This window comes from Coffea arabica, chromosome 10c (genome assembly GCF_036785885.1).
Source record: "Coffea arabica cultivar ET-39 chromosome 10c, Coffea Arabica ET-39 HiFi, whole genome shotgun sequence".
Lineage (NCBI taxonomy): Eukaryota > Viridiplantae > Streptophyta > Magnoliopsida > Gentianales > Rubiaceae > Coffea > Coffea arabica.
The window spans coordinates 48,602,670-48,619,597 of record NC_092329.1 but is presented as its reverse complement, the minus strand read 5'-3'; the positions used below and the strand labels follow the sequence as shown (position 1 = coordinate 48,619,597).

The window sequence follows — 16,928 nt, the reverse complement described above, 5'->3', positions numbered from 1 at the left end:
CTAACTTTGGTTACTTATCAACTTCATAAACACTTCCCTTAACTCCCTTATTAATATTAATTAGAACAAAATAATGCATACTCTTTCCTACTTTTGGGACACGCCACTCCTTTACTTTAACTTTTTTGGGATTTTTTTCACCATAACGATGTATAAATCTATTTACACAAACAAATATTGGAGTCTATTTTGGATCATGTGTTTTTTAGATTTTTGTCTAAAATTTTATTATAATTTATTGTAGTTATTTTAGGAAAATGTTAGTGTTTATTTAAAACACCCAAAATTTTCAAAAAATTGCATTCCCTCTACCTCTACTGCTCATTACTGGCAACCTGTGCCACCCACCATAGTGATACCTACTTCTATTCTGTCACTGATACCCTAATTAATGTAATATCTGTTTAGACTCGATTTTTTAAGGTATTTATAAAAAAAAATTTACTGTAACAAAAAAATTTAAAAAAGCTATTAAAATTTTTTTAGATTTTTTTGAGTTTTATTATGTGTTCCTCTAGCTCTTATACCTCGACCCCTCTCCTCAACACCTCTATCTCTCCCCTATTCATGATCCACATCGTTGCCCCCTCCTCTCTTTTCTCTTCCTTCTTTTGGTCCCTCTCCCTCTCCTGTCTTAAGAAGAAGGAAGGTGGTGGTAGCGGTGGTGGCGAGAGGTGATGGAGTGGAAAGATGGAGAAAGGAGAGCGAGGGAGAGGTGGCTATAGTGGGAAAGGAAATGAGGGAAGTAAGTAAATGGATGGTAGGGATGGTGTTGGAGATAGAAGGTGTAGCCATTTATTAGAATAGTGGTGTGTTGATTTGGGATTGTTTTTAGGTTATTGGTGTGCATTTTGATGTACTTTTTAAGCAATTAATATGACCCTGTATGGATTGGCTATTTTTCCATATAAATATTTTTAAAATACATTGTTACAATAACATACCCAAAATATATTCAAATATACCTATCAAAAACACAAAAAACAAACCTATGACACAACCCTCTTTCCTTCCTCTCTTTTCCTCTCCTCCCTTATACTCCTCTACCACTTCCCCTTGTTTCCCCTCTGTTTTCGACCATTTGGTTTCCTTCTTCTCAGCAATCCCACCCTCCTTTAACCCTTTTAGAAAACTTATGGGTGTTTTAGAATGTTATTATAGATGTGGTTTTAACTTTTTAGACAAGTTGTGTCTAAATAGGGCCAAAAATATTTTTGCCAAATAGTTGATAAATTTGACTAGAGATTATAGTTATTAAACTTGGTTTGACCTAGTGATTGAATGAATCAGTTAAGTGATCCGGGCATCAGGTCGAGTCGAGTTTCCAATTGACCGGACAAAGAATTGATCCGGTCAAACTTATTTGATCCATTGGTTCAACCAGAAATCTGTTAGGTTTTTCTAGTTGACTTTGATCTAGTTAAACTTATTTGATCCATTGGTTCAACCGGGAATTCGTTTTCTAGTTGACTTTTTTAAAATATATTTGTGGGTCTTCATTTTCAAAACAAAATGTATATATACTTTTGACAAGATTTGTATATTGAATCTTCATTTGAATGTGCATAAGACTTTATTACTTGTTTAGTTTTTAATTTAATAAATAATTTTTCAAAAAATAAACATATTTGCCTTTTTATTATACGATTAATCCTTTTGACCTTCAAACTAACAGTATTGTTAAAAAGATTATTTTGTATTTAATTTAAAATAATAAGACAATGATGCTATTTCTTTTGAAAACAAGTGACATAATTTTGTTTAATATTTGACTATATTATTTTATTTATGTAGAAGTACAATAAAATAAATGATTAATCTTTCCTATACTGTCAGCATTCGATGAATGACAACTATACAAAATCTGAATTTGAAATTCAACTCTTGCACACATGTCATGAATAAAGCGGTGATAGTGTATACACTGTCAGTGTTTATAAGATTTACTCTAAAATAAAATTAAATCTTCTATGGATATTTATACGTTCATTATATATCTTTCTAAATACAACAATTAGTATTTTAAAGCACTTTATTAGATATTATATATATATATAGTAAAATTATTATTTTGTATTTATAAACATTAAATTAATCCAATCAGTTCAACTAATGATCTATTGACCCAATTCCTCTGCTCGGCTCCTTGGCGGTTTGAATTTAATAACCATGTTAGAGATGATGTGTCATGATGCAAATCCACCTTTTAAAAATTTTTAAGACTCTAATGTTCAAGTAATCAATCTTAAAACTTTTACCGTTTTGGAAGCGATTTTAAAAATAATTTTGGTTTTCAATCAGTTTTTCATAGGCCCAGTTGGGCCTTCTTCTAGGATAGGTTAGAGTAGGATAATATAAATTAGGTTAGATCGTTAAAATAAAGTAATATAGATAAAGTAACAATCATTAAAAAAAAAAAAACTAGCAGTCCAACTGCTTTAAAACTTAGGGTTTAAAACAAAAAAACCGCCTGTGGTATACGTAATACATAGAAAAGCCCCCCTGTAGTTTCAAAACATACAAAACGACACTACATGTTTTGAACTAAATTATAAACTAACAGAATTCGTTAAACTTAACGAAAATGACGATTTTGGCCGTTAAACTTACCGGATTAAATTTAACGAATTCCGTTAAGTTTATCGGACTCCGTTAAGTATAACGAATTCTGTTAGTTTACAATTTAGTTCAAAACATGAGGTGTCATTTTGTATGTTTTGAAATCACGAGAGTCTTTTTTGTGTATTAAATATATGACATGGGGCTTTATTGTTATTAACCCTAAAACTTAAAAGGAGAAAAAAATATATATACTGGTCCAATTGGCCCATGACGTCATCCCGGTTCAACCCGGTCAGGTCCCCATTGCTCCAGTCTCCCAACTGGAGTATCCCCCAAGCCAGTCACTTTATACAACTCTTCTTCCCCTTCAATTCTTCTGCTCTTCAGGCAAGAACAAAAACACGCACGACACACACTAACTCATAAGCAATTCGCTATCCCTTTAATCTCTCTATATGTCGGTAAGCTCTTCTTCGATCCTTTAATTTCAGTTCTCGCTCTTCCGCTTCGTAAAACCCTAGTTTTCTTTTCTTTTTGCAAAAATTGGGTTTCTTGTGTTTAAATTTTTGATTTTTGGAAAAAATTGGCAGATCTTCGAGTACAATGGAAGTGCCCTGGTGGCAATGGTGGGGAAGAATTGCTTTGCAATTGCCAGCGATCGGCGGCTGGGAGTGCAGCTGCAGACAATCGCCACTGATTTCCAGAGGATTTACAGAATCCACGATAAACTATTCATCGGACTCTCTGGTCTCGCTACCGATGCACAAACCCTGTAATTAATTGCACAATTGCAAAATTTCCTCTTCATTTTAGTATATCTATTTATTTGAAAACAATATTGAATTTCAAGTTCCCCTAGGTTTACGAACTATTTTCTGTAAACTTATTAAGCATTTACTGTTAAAGCAGTAATATTTAGGTCTATCAGAAGAAATTTGCAAGTTTATAAGTAAAATCGACTCTCCTTTATATATTCGAAAACACTTTTGAGTTTTGAACTCCCCTAGGATTGCGAACTTTTTTTTCCTGTAAATTTATAAAACATTTACTGTTAAAGTAGTAATTTTATGTCTATAAGGGTGAATTTGCAATTTTATAAGTAATTAAGAAAGATAGGAATTTAAGTGGTATTACCGTGCAAATGTCTGAAAGATTTGATTTTTGGTTGATATATGAGTCTGTTAGTTTAGTTATTTTTATGAACGGATTCGTATATAGTTGGTATTAATATATTTGCATTTATGTGAAATGTGTGAAGGTATCAACGGCTTGTTTTTCGGCATAAGTTGTATCAGCTGAGAGAAGAGAGGGACATGAAGCCTGAAACTTTTGCCAGCCTTGTTTCTGCGATTCTTTATGAGAAAAGGTTTGTCGTGTTAAGGCTTTGAGAAACTATCTTGCAATTGGTATAAATGGCATGTTATTGAAGCATTGATGGTTAACATACTTAAATTTGATCATGAATTATTACTCATTGATACCAATGTAGCCACAATATCCTCCCTAAAGGAATGTATGGAAACACCTGAATGGGCACAACTGTATGAGTATCATTGCAAATGATGATAACGACACACTAGTATTTTAGAAACCACAGAACTATGGGCGTACGTTTAGCATGTTTTGAAGTTTCAAGAGGACAAAGAGTTAGCTAAGAAAATGAAAAGGGAAGGTACAGACATTTGTATAATGAAAATTCTAGCTATATAGCATGTGCTATTTTTCGTGGAGGACAAAGCAATGGCATTAACATGAATAATAAGAAGAGGCATGCATCTGTCTCTTTAAACAGTAGGAGTTGTTTAGTCTGTTGGACTATTTACCCAGATTCTTCTTTCAAGTTCTTCTTTCAAGGTGAGGGTGCATTGGCTCGGCTTTTCACTGTTCCAGTGAAACAATATGTATCTCTACATACTCTGCTAATTGATTTTTGTATGTTTCCATTACAAAAATCAAAACTTTTTAATGGATAATGATGTTGACTATGTTACTCGGACTCTTCACTTTGCCCTGCCATACCCCTGTCTGACTCTTCATTTTGCACTAGAGTAGCCGTGTCAGTAGGACTTGGTAGCCGAGTCCGGGTAACATAGGCCGGGTAACATAGGATGCTGATGATGGTTTAAAGAGGGACAAAGAGGAAGCCAATGTTTAGGTATTGCTTGAGTCAATCAAAGGTACTACTGTATGTAATCTATCAACCGAAAAATGATTAATAGTTAAGTCATTGTGAACTAAAAGTAAGTTTTATAGCAACTAAAATTCTTGTGAAAGCCTTTTTTTTTGGTTCTCTTTTACACTCTCTGCTTGTAATCATACTCCTGGTTGTTAGGTATTGCTTGAGTCAATCAAAGGTACTGCTGTATGTAATTTATCAACGAGAAAATGATTAATGGATAGGTGATTGTGAACTAAAAGTATGTTTTATAGCAACTAAAATTCTTGTGAAAGCCTTTTTTTTGGGTTCTCTTGTACACACTCTGCTTGTAATCATTCTTCTCTTTCCAGATTTTCCTTTTAGTTTGTGTTTTTCTATATTGTAATGATTCCTTTAAAATGGTGTAAATATTGTTTTTTGCCTAGTTAAGTTCAATGTTCGTGTTTCTTTTAGAATAAAAAGTTATGTCTTAAATTCTCCTAAACCTCTTTTTTCTTTTTTTTTGTGGGGGGGGGGGGGGGGGGGTAAAATGAGGATAATCATTTTATCTAGCATATTTTTATGCCAGCGATGCATGAATTTGTATTAGTATGATTCTCATTTTTTATGTTTTTCACCTTTTATACTAGATTTGGTCCATATTTCTGCCAACCTGTGATTGCCGGATTAGGAGAAGAAGACAAACCTTTCATCTGCACAATGGATTCGATTGGAGCCAAGTATGTTTGACTTCTGTCTTTGTATTTGCTCTTAGTTAAAGACTTCTTGATGGAGGCATTTTGTTCTGCTGTTTGTTCTGCTGTTTTCTGTTGAAAGAACTCCTCATATTCTCTATGTTGTTGTAGAATATGTGATAGAATGATATGACATTCTGAAATAATGTATCTTGGCACTGCTGTTTGTTGTGTCATTTATCTGTTTATGTCATATTCTGTACAACTTAGTCGCCCATTTTTGCTGGCCAACTTTTAGTATAATTAGGCATATATTTTCACAATATACCAAATCCAGTGAGTGCTTTCTAAGAGGATGAGGTCTAGCTTGATTAAGATTTAGTCCCTTTATTCACTAACTTTCCTTCCATACATTGTCTGTAACTCTTGCCTTTCTTTTATAACAAGGCGGGCTGAAATTGATGCCATGTTTATAAAAACCAGCCGTAGTCTTTTTCTAGTCTTTTAGTATTCATGGCCTGAATCAGCCCTGCTTTGTCTACAATATATGTTGCAAACATTTGTAGTGATGACATTAGTTAATGGTTAAACTGGACACATATGTGAGCTATTTTGTGATTTCGTGTGGCAAATATGTCACATGCGTGACACGTACATTTATATAGGACACAATTGTGTAGTTTGCATTAAACTTATACAACTTTCATATCGATTAAGTAGATACGAAATCCTGCCAGATACTCTATGGTTCTAAATTAATCTTTACTCTCATATCGATTAAGAAGATAAGAAATCCTGCCAAAGGCTCTATTTTCCTAAAGTAATGTTTATATGGACATTTTTTGTATAATGCTGCTAAGGCTATGGATGGGTACCGGAGTTGATTGGGTCCCATGGATTTGGAGACAGTTCTATTACTTATGGATCCAAAACTGGTTGCTTTTGGGTCAGGGAAGCAACATGCTGTTGTGGCCTGGACCTTCCGGATTACATATCTTTTGCCATGAGCTCTGCTGCTATACTGTTTCCACATTTTTTATGTCCAAAAATATCTTACCCCTTCTTAGAGGTCTGAGAAGCAAGTTTGTTTTAAGTTTCATTGTTGTATCTTCTTTATCATTGGCCCATGTATTTTGCTGGAAAGTGTTTCTTGACATGTTAAAAAACTCATGATGCTTATAGGCTCCCATTTTAGCATGTTTGATGGAGTAAGAAATGCTGAAATTCTTGAAATTGACAATCTATGTGTGTGTGTGTGTGTATATATGATGGTTGTCATTTTACTTTCTAGCTTGATACATTCTGTCCATGGGATGGCATACTTCTGGGTGATCTAATTTTGTGGTTTACTGCATTTTGCTTATGTTTTCTTCTTTTATAATACAGGGAGCTTGCTAAAGATTTTGTTGTTGCTGGAACTGCTTCTGAATCCTTATATGGTGCCTGCGAAGCAATGTTCAAACCGGACATGGTTTGTACTGGTCTTAGCATTATGAGTAATTGTTACTTGTTTAAGTTTGCTCAAATAATGGTTATTTAATTTTTTTTTATTTTTGTCTTGTTGTGTTGTGTATAGTGACGTAGCTATCTTATATTTACATTTTTGTGCAATAAAGATATATAATGTGTTCTTTGTTGTTTAATATGAGTTTTATCCATCAGTGAGATGTTTTGGGTTTAGGAAAATATTAACACATTACTTACGCAGAAGTTCGAGAAACTATTAATCTGTTTCTTTTGCATAAACCAAATCGTAGGACTAAGTGAAATTCTTCAGCATCACGTCTTGCTTTTTTTTTTCCCCCTCTTTTTCTTTTGTACTGTAGTATTTGGATTCTTTACCTTATGATTTGTGGAAGCATTGATTGGTCAAATTTAAAGTAGCAATAATAATGTTGTTTAAGAAGTATATGTCTATGTGAGCACAGCATCTTAGCATTTGCAAGATTTACTCAGTTGTTTTGTGCATACACTAGAATTTTCTGTGGTGGCTATATTGTGTCAAAATTTCTTATCATTCTGTAGTAGCTTGGACTTTATATTCTCATTTAGGTTGGGTATGTTTTAACTTTTTTGAGAATTTGTGTTTCAGCATGGTGTAGATGCACTATTTCATTATTGTAGCTCAGCTGCTAATTCCATGACATGGCTATCTTTGACATATATAGTGGTTAACATATTCCTTGAGTTGTGTATTTTTGCATTAAATGTTGAGCGGTGTTGGTTTATGTGTTACAAAACATACTTTTTTGATCGTCAATTCTCAACTTCTATAAGTATGTTTGATAAACTTTATACTAAGTTAAAGTTTTCAACCAAGAACAGTTGCATTTCCTATGTTGAAATTGTTTTTTGGTACTTTTTTTTGAGCTGTTTACGTTGGCTTCATTAAATTCAGGTAAATAATTGCACACTTGGGAGGGTGATGGTTCCATATTGCGAACATGTTCTTCACAGGGTAGAAACAATAAGGGAACAGAATTAGAAAAATTTTACTGCATCATATTTAGGAATGCTTATCGTAGAGAGTGAAAGAACTGCAAGAAACTTGAGAGCCAATCGTAAAATTTTAGGTCTCTACTTACAATCATGAAATACTGCATGTTGTGTCAACTGTGAATGATCAGATCAACCACATGGGAATTGCAAGAAAAATAACTGATGCATTAATACAACAAAGCAGCAATACTACTTAGGAGATGCAGATGAATAATAACACTAAGAGTCAAACATTACAAAGAAGGACCTTCGGTGATCTTTTCTGCCTTTTGTTGCCAAGGTCGACTATCCTTGTGAATATACTATAAAGCCACAATGGTTTGGGAGAAATGGAGAATTACTCTCTGTAGGTGTTCATATTACAGCAAGCTGTGGTTTCGTAAATCTACTTGCAAATGGAATCTTCTCTTTTTATTTTTTCTATATTTTTTTCTTGTGTAATGCCTATTGGATTTAATTCTCGTACCATGGTCTTTTTGTTTGCTTCATGACAATCTTTCCACCAATTTTTCAGGAAGCTGAAGAGTTGTTTGAGACTATCTCTCAGGCACTCCTATCCTCAGTAGACCGTGACTGTTTAAGTGGCTGGGGAGGACATGTTTATGTTGTGTAAGCCTTTTATGCCCCCTTGTCTTTGTTTTTGCGCTTCTATCAATTTCGTCTCTTATATCTTTGTTAAGAAGCTCGTAGTGTAAATTATACGTAATCACATGCTCCTGCATTACAATTATCTTAGTCTCATGTCCTATATTGTGAACCATATTCCTGCAGCACACCTACAGAAGTCAAAGAAAGGATCTTGAAGGGAAGGATGGATTGACGTAGTTGGATATTTGTCTTTTTTTTTTTTCAGTAATTTCGGCCTTTGACATTTGTCATTGGTCATCTTTGATTATTACAGTTGTGAGAACATGTTTTGGGGAGGGATTTGCCACATTCCTTTACTCATCGACTGTAATCTATACCTCAAATTTACGAACTAAATTTTAGTAGTTGGACCATAAGATAAGACATCTCTTTGTAACGACTTTAACTGCAATTCTAGCCCCATTTCAAGTGGACGTGGTTTATGAATTCATGGTCACTGGCACACACTGTTTATGTTGTGCTGGACGCAGTAGTGGTGCTGACTGCTGAGTGAAGGTGCAGGCGCAATTTTTAGCTACCGCGGCCTCGCTTGCCTACACTAAATTGTTAATGAGACCTTTTTTTCTTATTTCTATTATCAAACAGACCTTTTTTTCTTATTTCTATTATCAAACAGAAAATTTAAACTGGTAATGAGATATGAAACAGGATTGAACACCTAGTTGTGGGAGTGAATTGCATAAAAAATAAAATCAGGGGTTATGAGCAATTGACCCCTTAACGATAGGAAGTAGTATACTTGGGCAAATATGGACAAATATTTTCCCTGCATATATAACTTGAATTTGATGACTGTGGTAGCCCAAAGTCAACAGCCTGAGTGAGCAAACCTCTTCAGCAGACCTGAAAAATGTAAAAATAATGAAGTGCCTCAGCGTGGAAAAGCAGAAAAAGATAGCCAAATAAACCACAGTACGGTCGATCGTCCATAATCATGTGGATTCCAATATCATTTGCAGTCAATTTCTCGGACAGCTTCGTCAGCCAAACCGATGGTAATGGTGCGGTCCATGTTTGTGGATTTTTACTTCCGGCTTTATAGCCGAGGCTATTGCCTTTTTCATTAGAATCCTACTCGAATCCCCGCCTGGAACATAAACATCAGCGTCACCTTTCCACTCAATTTGGATTGAGCACTCAACTTCAACACCCCAGAGTTGGGATCGTTTCTGAGTTGAGAATTGTTAGGCAAATTGTTTGACGAGATGTCTACCACAACATGTAGCTTCTTGGCTGATTGCCATCCTGCTTTCTCATTAGGAACAATGGCCTCCCCAATTGGTGTGCCATCGTAGAGGATATATATCGTGCTGTTTTGAAACTTGTAAGTTCCGAAATTGGTGTTTTCCACACCAACCGCAGAATTATTAAATGAAGGATTCGCAGCTGTGCCAACATCTAATGTCTCGAAAGTTGCTGTTCATAGCCGAAATTTAGGAACTTTTGTTTTCATCACGGTCAAAGGAAAGAGCACTATGATGCCAGCTTGAAACACAACAAAGGCAGCAAAAATATGCATAGGTACTTGATAGGCTTCTTGCGACGAATCTCTTCCGACTCTATTGAAGCTGACTCTTCATCGTTCTTGACATTAAAAGCTGCATCATAATTGTAATTTAGAGACAATGGATAAACTTGTTGATTATTCCTTCTGCCAGCCGTTCCAAGAATACAGGAAGAAAGAATGGAGCAGAAGTTTCAGGTTAAGTTTTCCTGTGTTTAAAAGTTTAAACTGCTTCAGATGTTGGTTTTTTGGAGATCCAAGTTTAATCCACTGTTACATACAGAGCACAGACTGAACGATAACTAGGCTACAATATTTAATACTAGGAAACATTATTTGGAATGGGTCGCAATGTGCCAACTGCAGAAAGTGAAAGAATCCTCAGATGCGACCTTATTAGGAGTTTTAGTTCACTATGGAGGATTAAACTTGCACGATCTGTTGTCTAACATGCAATAAATTTATTGTACAAAGATGTGTATAATAACCACTTTGTTTATACACTTTTTTTCCTTTTGTTGACAAAGGAACCTGCAACTGCTATTCGAGAGTGCGTACTGGATAAATCTCACCCCATACAATAGCATACGAACCACATGAAAGGGTAAGACGCATTAGGCAACCCCTGTGTGATGAGCGGATGTCCATTTTCTATGACTATTTTCTGTAAACTTTTTCCATGACCATTTTCAGTTATGACCTTGATCTCAGTTATTTACTTGAAGATCAGTTAATATATATTTCCTTTCTTAAAAAATCTTCTCATTCGCAGCAATGACCAATGAGTCAGTTCCATACTTCTATTTAGTATATAGGTTTTGAGAGGCTGCGATAAATGTTAAAATAACCCATCACGCAGCCTTCCTTTGAAAATGCCCCGCATCCCGGGGCTGTCTTTTTCTTTTTTTTCTGATTCTTTGTTTTCAGTAAAAGATTCTTGATACCGGTGAGTGGTGACATGGTATATACATCACCTGATGCAATCATTGACTGGAAACTTAAAAGACTCTATTAATTGAATGACAATTTGTTACAAGTGAGACTATCAAATGTAATTAGAGCATTGAGCCTATTAGCACGTTGATATTAATCTTCTCTAATGAAATTTAGATTTAACGAAAATCTAGACCGTTAGATGACCACGGTGCATGTAAGAAAGACAAAATAGCTCAAGTAAAAGAATAGAAGAACTTTAGAAGGGATTGGGGTAGGAATGATTGTTATAACTAATGTTGTTCCTGGATGGTATAACCATTTCAACAAGTCGTAAAACATGTTTAACTAGTATAATTTTACAACCACGGTGTGATATTTCATCACTGTTTATATGGACTGCATACATAATAATTGTATAGCTGTTGTGAGATTTGATAAATAGTTGACAGAATCTTACGATCTATTAATAAATTGTTATATTGTTCAGAAATCGTTGTCTGACAATTTTTCCTGTCCTTTACCTCTTTAGAAGAACAGGGCAATTGTGCAATAAAACCATCTAGAAATCACATTTACCACTACATTAATACTTGAGATGATGGATGGAATATCAAAAGAAAATTGTGATAGAATGAAAGTCAACAATATGTTTAAAAAAGAAAATGTTGTTCGGCCTTTGCATGCTTTTATTGGTGGCAAATTGGGTTGGACTTTATACTGATCATAGGGTAACTTTAATTTTATTATCAGTTTCTGAAAATGGAGAAGAGTACAAGTGTGATTGGATTACATCACAATTAAGCTAAACATAATGACAGGTATCGAACCTGTGCAATAATAATTACCTACTCAAGAAAATTACAAATTTTATATATAGCAGTGGGTAAAGTCGAATCCACAGGGATTGAGGATAATTTGTTTCTTCCAGAGTCCAAAGTATGGGGGATTTTTGGAGAATATAAAATAATTAATTAACTAACTAATGAAACTACTAATAGAATTAAACAAAAATTAATCAATAGCCAATACGACTCTAGCCAAAGATGCAACTTTTCAGACACGGTCCATTCAACTGATCATCGATGCAAAGATAATTCAATTACTCATTACTAGATTGGTTATAACCATCAACAAGCTCTGATAACCAACTTTTCCTTACTTTATCGATCGCTAAGGTACAACCGTTGACTATTTTTCTAACAAAAAAACAACCCTAGGTACGACCGTAGGATTTAATTCCTCGATTGCATTAATAATTAGAAAAGCCCAACCCTAACCAACAAACACGTTACGAGAGTTTGTTTAAGTTAGATCATATGTTTTCCTAACATGAAACCAATCACGCTAGTCGCCACTAGTATTAATCAATTGAACAATTACGGATTCAATCAATTAATTTGGTATTGGATCATTAGGTTAATTCGAATATCGGGCCATTGACATTCAAATAACATAACAAGCTTAAGCAATTAAATCAAGAAATGTACAAATACCAATGAATAAAAGAAATAAATAAAATTAATTCGATCTCACAGATGTTTGAAACCGAGTCCTCAAATTGACCTTCGACTAAGAAAGTTTAGTTCATCCCCATGGAAAAAGCCATGCGTGAAATATTGGAATTTATTGCCGCGGCCATTCTCCCCAAAGAGTGTGATGAAGTATCGGAATTAAGAAGAAAAGAAAAGAACGTGTGTTTGTTCCTTGCAACCTAGGAGAAAAAGAAGTCCTGATGCTATTGTTTCGGACTTCCCGTTTCTTTTTTCTACCAAAAAACTACTTTCCTAAGCCAAGAAAAACTCCTCCTAGTCAGACAGACTAATCTCCAAATCCCACGTGAATCTGGCTTTTTTTTTTTTTTTTTGCCAATTCACCGAAGATAGCTATCCCCACAAAAACGTAAGAAAGCTCAAAAACTAATCTCCTTATCCCACGTGAATCTGGCTTTTTGCCAATTCCCCCAAGGTAGCCGTCGAAAAGAAAGAAAGCATCAGAGACTCTACTTTCTCTAGGAATAGAGTTTTTATCCTCTGCACCCCCGCGGCCCACGAGAAGATAGCCGCACTCTTTGATTTCCTAATTCTCCACTTTCTCTATCAATCCCGCGGGGTCCGTCTTTTAGGCATCTTTCTACAGTTTGTGGCATGGGCACGCCCTGGAATGAAAAGCCTTGTGAAAATTTGCCCTAAGATACAACTTTTAACACCAACCGCCTGCAATTTATACAAATATCAAATATGAGTAAAATTTCAATACTTAATACAATAAGTAGCCAAAATTATGACCAAATAACAGCGTAAAAGGTGCCCAATAATTGCTCCATCACATAACAAGTTTTTTATTTGATTTCCACAGGATTTGGCTAGCGCCTGAGAGTTTAATAACCCAAGAAGCTTGAAGCCTTGAACTAAAAGCACTTTTCAGAATTTTAATCAGGATGTGACTTTTGGCATAGTACACTTATTTGAATGGGCTAACTGTGAGTGTATTTGTAGAGGAGATTATTTAGAATAATATTTTGAAAAGCTATATAATGTTAAAATTTTATGCCATTAGAATTAATATAATGTTAAAAGCTATATATGTTTTGGACAGAAAACTTACCCATTAGGCTTTTTTTTTTTATATTTCTTAAAGAGTAAATCTTATATACACTACCACCATTTGATTCATGACATGTGTGCAAAAGGTGAATTTCAAATTCAAATTTTGCATAGTTATTATTCATCCAATACTGATAATGTATACACTGTCAGTGTAGGAAAGATTAATCCTTTCTTAAAGAGTAAATCTTATATATACTGACAGTGTACTGTCACCGTTTGATTCATGGCATGTGTGCAAAAGTTGAATTTCAAATTCAAATTTTGCATAATTACCATTCATCCAATGCTAACAGTGTATATATTGTCAGTGTAAGAAAGATTAATTCTTTCTAGAATCCCGATTTTAAAAACCTTGACATTTGAAGGAACGGCACACGACTTAACCGAAAATATACCAAATACTGCTGTCACCTTGAATATCGATTTGTACATCCATTTGTATATCCTAGATTTAGCGTCATGAGAAACAGCATTGTGAGTAGCTGTATCGTCGTTGGTCGAATCAGAATTGGTTCTAGCTGTGGTTTTGACTACAATTGGCAGCAAAACGGTGACATACAAATACAAATCAAAACCACATATAGAAAACCAAGATACATAGCATCACATAAATTAGGCAGCAAAGACCTAGGTGATTTTGGGAAGGAGGATAAATCCTTCGAAAAATGGTTGTGGTCAGACCAAGCAACCGTGGAGCAGTTGCAGAGGTAGAAGACAAGCCAGCATGAGGCGAAGTTGAGAAGGCAGCAGTAGCACAAGCCCGCAGCGAACTTGCTAACAAATTAACAGTACCGGTACGGGATAAAATTAAAGTAGAAGAGTAAAAAACTTGGGAAGTACATAAACTAAGATCGTTGTCTAGCTTTAACCCCTGATCTAGGGCCTGTTTGGAAGTGAGTTTTTTGACCAAATTTTTTACCTACTAGTTTTTTAATAACTTTTGCTACAGGAACTCAAAAAAACTTCTTAAAGTTTTTTTCCTTCACACTTCAAAAATCTAATACACAAAAAATTTTTCAAAAACTTTTCTTCTTTTTCCTCCCTCATCCAACCCACCATGCCAGCCACCACCTCCACCACCTGTACCGGCACCGGTCACCTCAAAAAAAAATTTTTCTGTCCCTCGCCCTCACCCCCTCTCCTCTGCAGAAAGAGGAGTAACGCTGTCGTTTATGCCGGGGATTGGGCCGACTATCTCTCTTTATTTATTATTATTATTTTTTTTACAAATCACTCAAAGTGGAGTTAGGGTTGGGGGGATCCGTTATTTCCATGGCGGGCATGGAAGGAATTGCAGCGGCGGGAGAAACTGGAATTAGAAGTGGAAGTGGAATAGGGGGAGGTGTCTCAGTCTCAGAGGGGGAGAGAGGAGAAAAGCAAAAAAAAAAAAAAGAACAGAGCCAAGCAGGGGCATGGAGGTCGAACGATTGCGCGCACGTTACGACTAGAGTGCGCTGTGGTCGCGCTGTGGAGAAGGCGGACTAGGAGTTGGGCTGGCTGATGCGCGTGGAGAGGAGGTCGGGGGTGCTGGCACTCTGGTGCACCTGCATTTCTGGTCGAAGAGGCGCCAAAGATGGTGGTCGGCGCTCCAAGAAATAAGGGGAGGGAAAGGGGGGAAGGGGTAGTAGGGGAGGGGGTGGCACGGCAGAGGAGGTGGTGGAGCAGCGGGGGAAGGGGTTGTGTGCAAAGGGGAAGGGAAGGCGGGGCAACGGGAGAAGGGGTTGCGTGCAAAGGGGAAGGGAAGGTGGGGGAAGGGGTGGCGGAGCAGTGAGGGAAGGGGCAGCGGGGGGAGGGGAAAGGCAGAGGAGAGGAGAAAGGGAAAGGGAGGAGAGGGGTGGTGGGAGGGGGAAGGAAGAAGAAGAAGAAAGAGAGGAAAGAAAAAAAAAGGAAAGAAAGAAAAAGAAAGAGAAAGAGAAAGAAAAAAAGAAAAGGGAAAAAATTTCACCTTACAAAAACTTCTACAAAAATTTTTTTCACCTTTCAAAAACTTTTACAAAATTTTTCAAAAATTTCTACAGTGCACTACAGTAAAGTTTTAGACAAACTCTCAAAAAATTCAGATTCCAAATAGGCCCCTAATTTTTGTTTCTGAAAAGTCCTTGAACAATTAAAAGTGGATAGTTTAAGGATTTCTAGCTATTTTAGACATAAGTTAAGCCGGAAGTAAAGGGCATTTTTGTCCAACCAGTTTGCAAGTTGTACTAATATAATTGAATTTTTCTCATTTTGGTGTTGAGTCTTTGGTGGCGGGTTGACATTTCCGGATTGACTGCCAACTGGGAACTTTCTTATATTTCATCATCCCGTAGAGTAGTTCCCACTCGAGAAAAAAGAGCCAAACAAGTTGAATAAATGGAAATCTGCTAGCAAAAGATGGTTCCCACTTTGGTTAATTGGATCTTGAATAACTTAGAGTTTTTGCAGAAGAATTCCAATGGAGTGAAGAATTCCAGTGGAGTTTATGTATTGGATTCTTCATAGGCGAAGTTTGGACTTCTGAGAACATTTTTTTTTTTTGTTAACAACAGGATGGATGAGCAATGATGTGCAATCTTTGGAATCTAATTCCAAACCTAGAAGACACTCAAGTCTGAGAACATTTTTTTTAGTGTATGAGCAATGAAAAACACTCGAATCCAGTAAATCTTGCTTGGATAGAGTTGAAGATGCTTTCTCCAAAAGGGCAAAGGACCTTTAATCTCTTTGTAATAAATTATTGAAGAATGGCATCTAGGATTAGGATTACTATGCTGCCATGTGTAAGTGTGCAGAAAACATCCATTTTTTAAGAGGTGAAATCAACGAAGTGTACATCACTTGGGCAGAATCCTTGTCCAAATATTCCACTTCTCCGTTGATAATATCTGACTATATGGAATCAGTGCTTGACTCCCTGTTAGAGAAATTACGAAATGCACTACTGGATCCTCTGGAATAATTACTCGACTCCTCTTATCTTCAAATTGTTGGGTAAATGGTAAAGGACTGGCAAATATGGTGACAAGAATTGGCTTCAAATCATGATAGATATCACTTTCTTTTAGGTTTTATTTGTCCGGTATAACGTGCAATAATATTGGACAAATATCCTTTAGGATAAGATGAAGTTTGTTTGTCTTAAACTCTTGCACAAAGTAAGACAAACCCTTTGTGAATTAAGGAGTGCTTTCGAGAGAGTATACAAAAGTAGGAAAGTGATTTTCTGCAGCAAACCACTCTCTACTTGACCTCTTTATATAGGAAGATTGTTTGAGAAACAAAAAAACTCATTAAATACTTGTATGAATAGATTCAAAGTATTGTGTACAAATTCATGCACTTTAATTCATGCATCTCATGAT

At 35.7% G+C, this 16,928-nt stretch overlaps 1 protein-coding gene across 1 annotated transcript; it reads left to right on the top strand.

Annotated features, from left to right (window-relative positions):
- The first annotated feature begins 2,837 nt into the window (after positions 1-2,837).
- Positions 2,838-8,967, top strand: LOC113715117 (proteasome subunit beta type-3-A). The gene is made up of 7 exons (XM_027239288.2): positions 2,838-3,023; positions 3,153-3,334; positions 3,821-3,928; positions 5,350-5,439; positions 6,781-6,865; positions 8,408-8,502; positions 8,665-8,967. Exons 1-7 carry the CDS (start codon positions 3,018-3,020, stop codon positions 8,711-8,713), a joined length of 615 nt encoding a protein of 204 aa, XP_027095089.1. The 5' UTR covers positions 2,838-3,017; the 3' UTR covers positions 8,714-8,967.
- Positions 8,968-16,928: the final 7,961 nt, after the last annotated feature.

Bases quoted from the DNA above. Each gene is read 5' to 3' on its own strand.
- LOC113715117 (XM_027239288.2), top strand. The intron at 3,929-5,349 runs GTTTGTCGTGTT...CTTTTATACTAG, and splicing joins GCGATTCTTTATGAGAAAAG to ATTTGGTCCATATTTCTGCC. The intron at 5,440-6,780 runs GTATGTTTGACT...TTTATAATACAG, and splicing joins ATGGATTCGATTGGAGCCAA to GGAGCTTGCTAAAGATTTTG.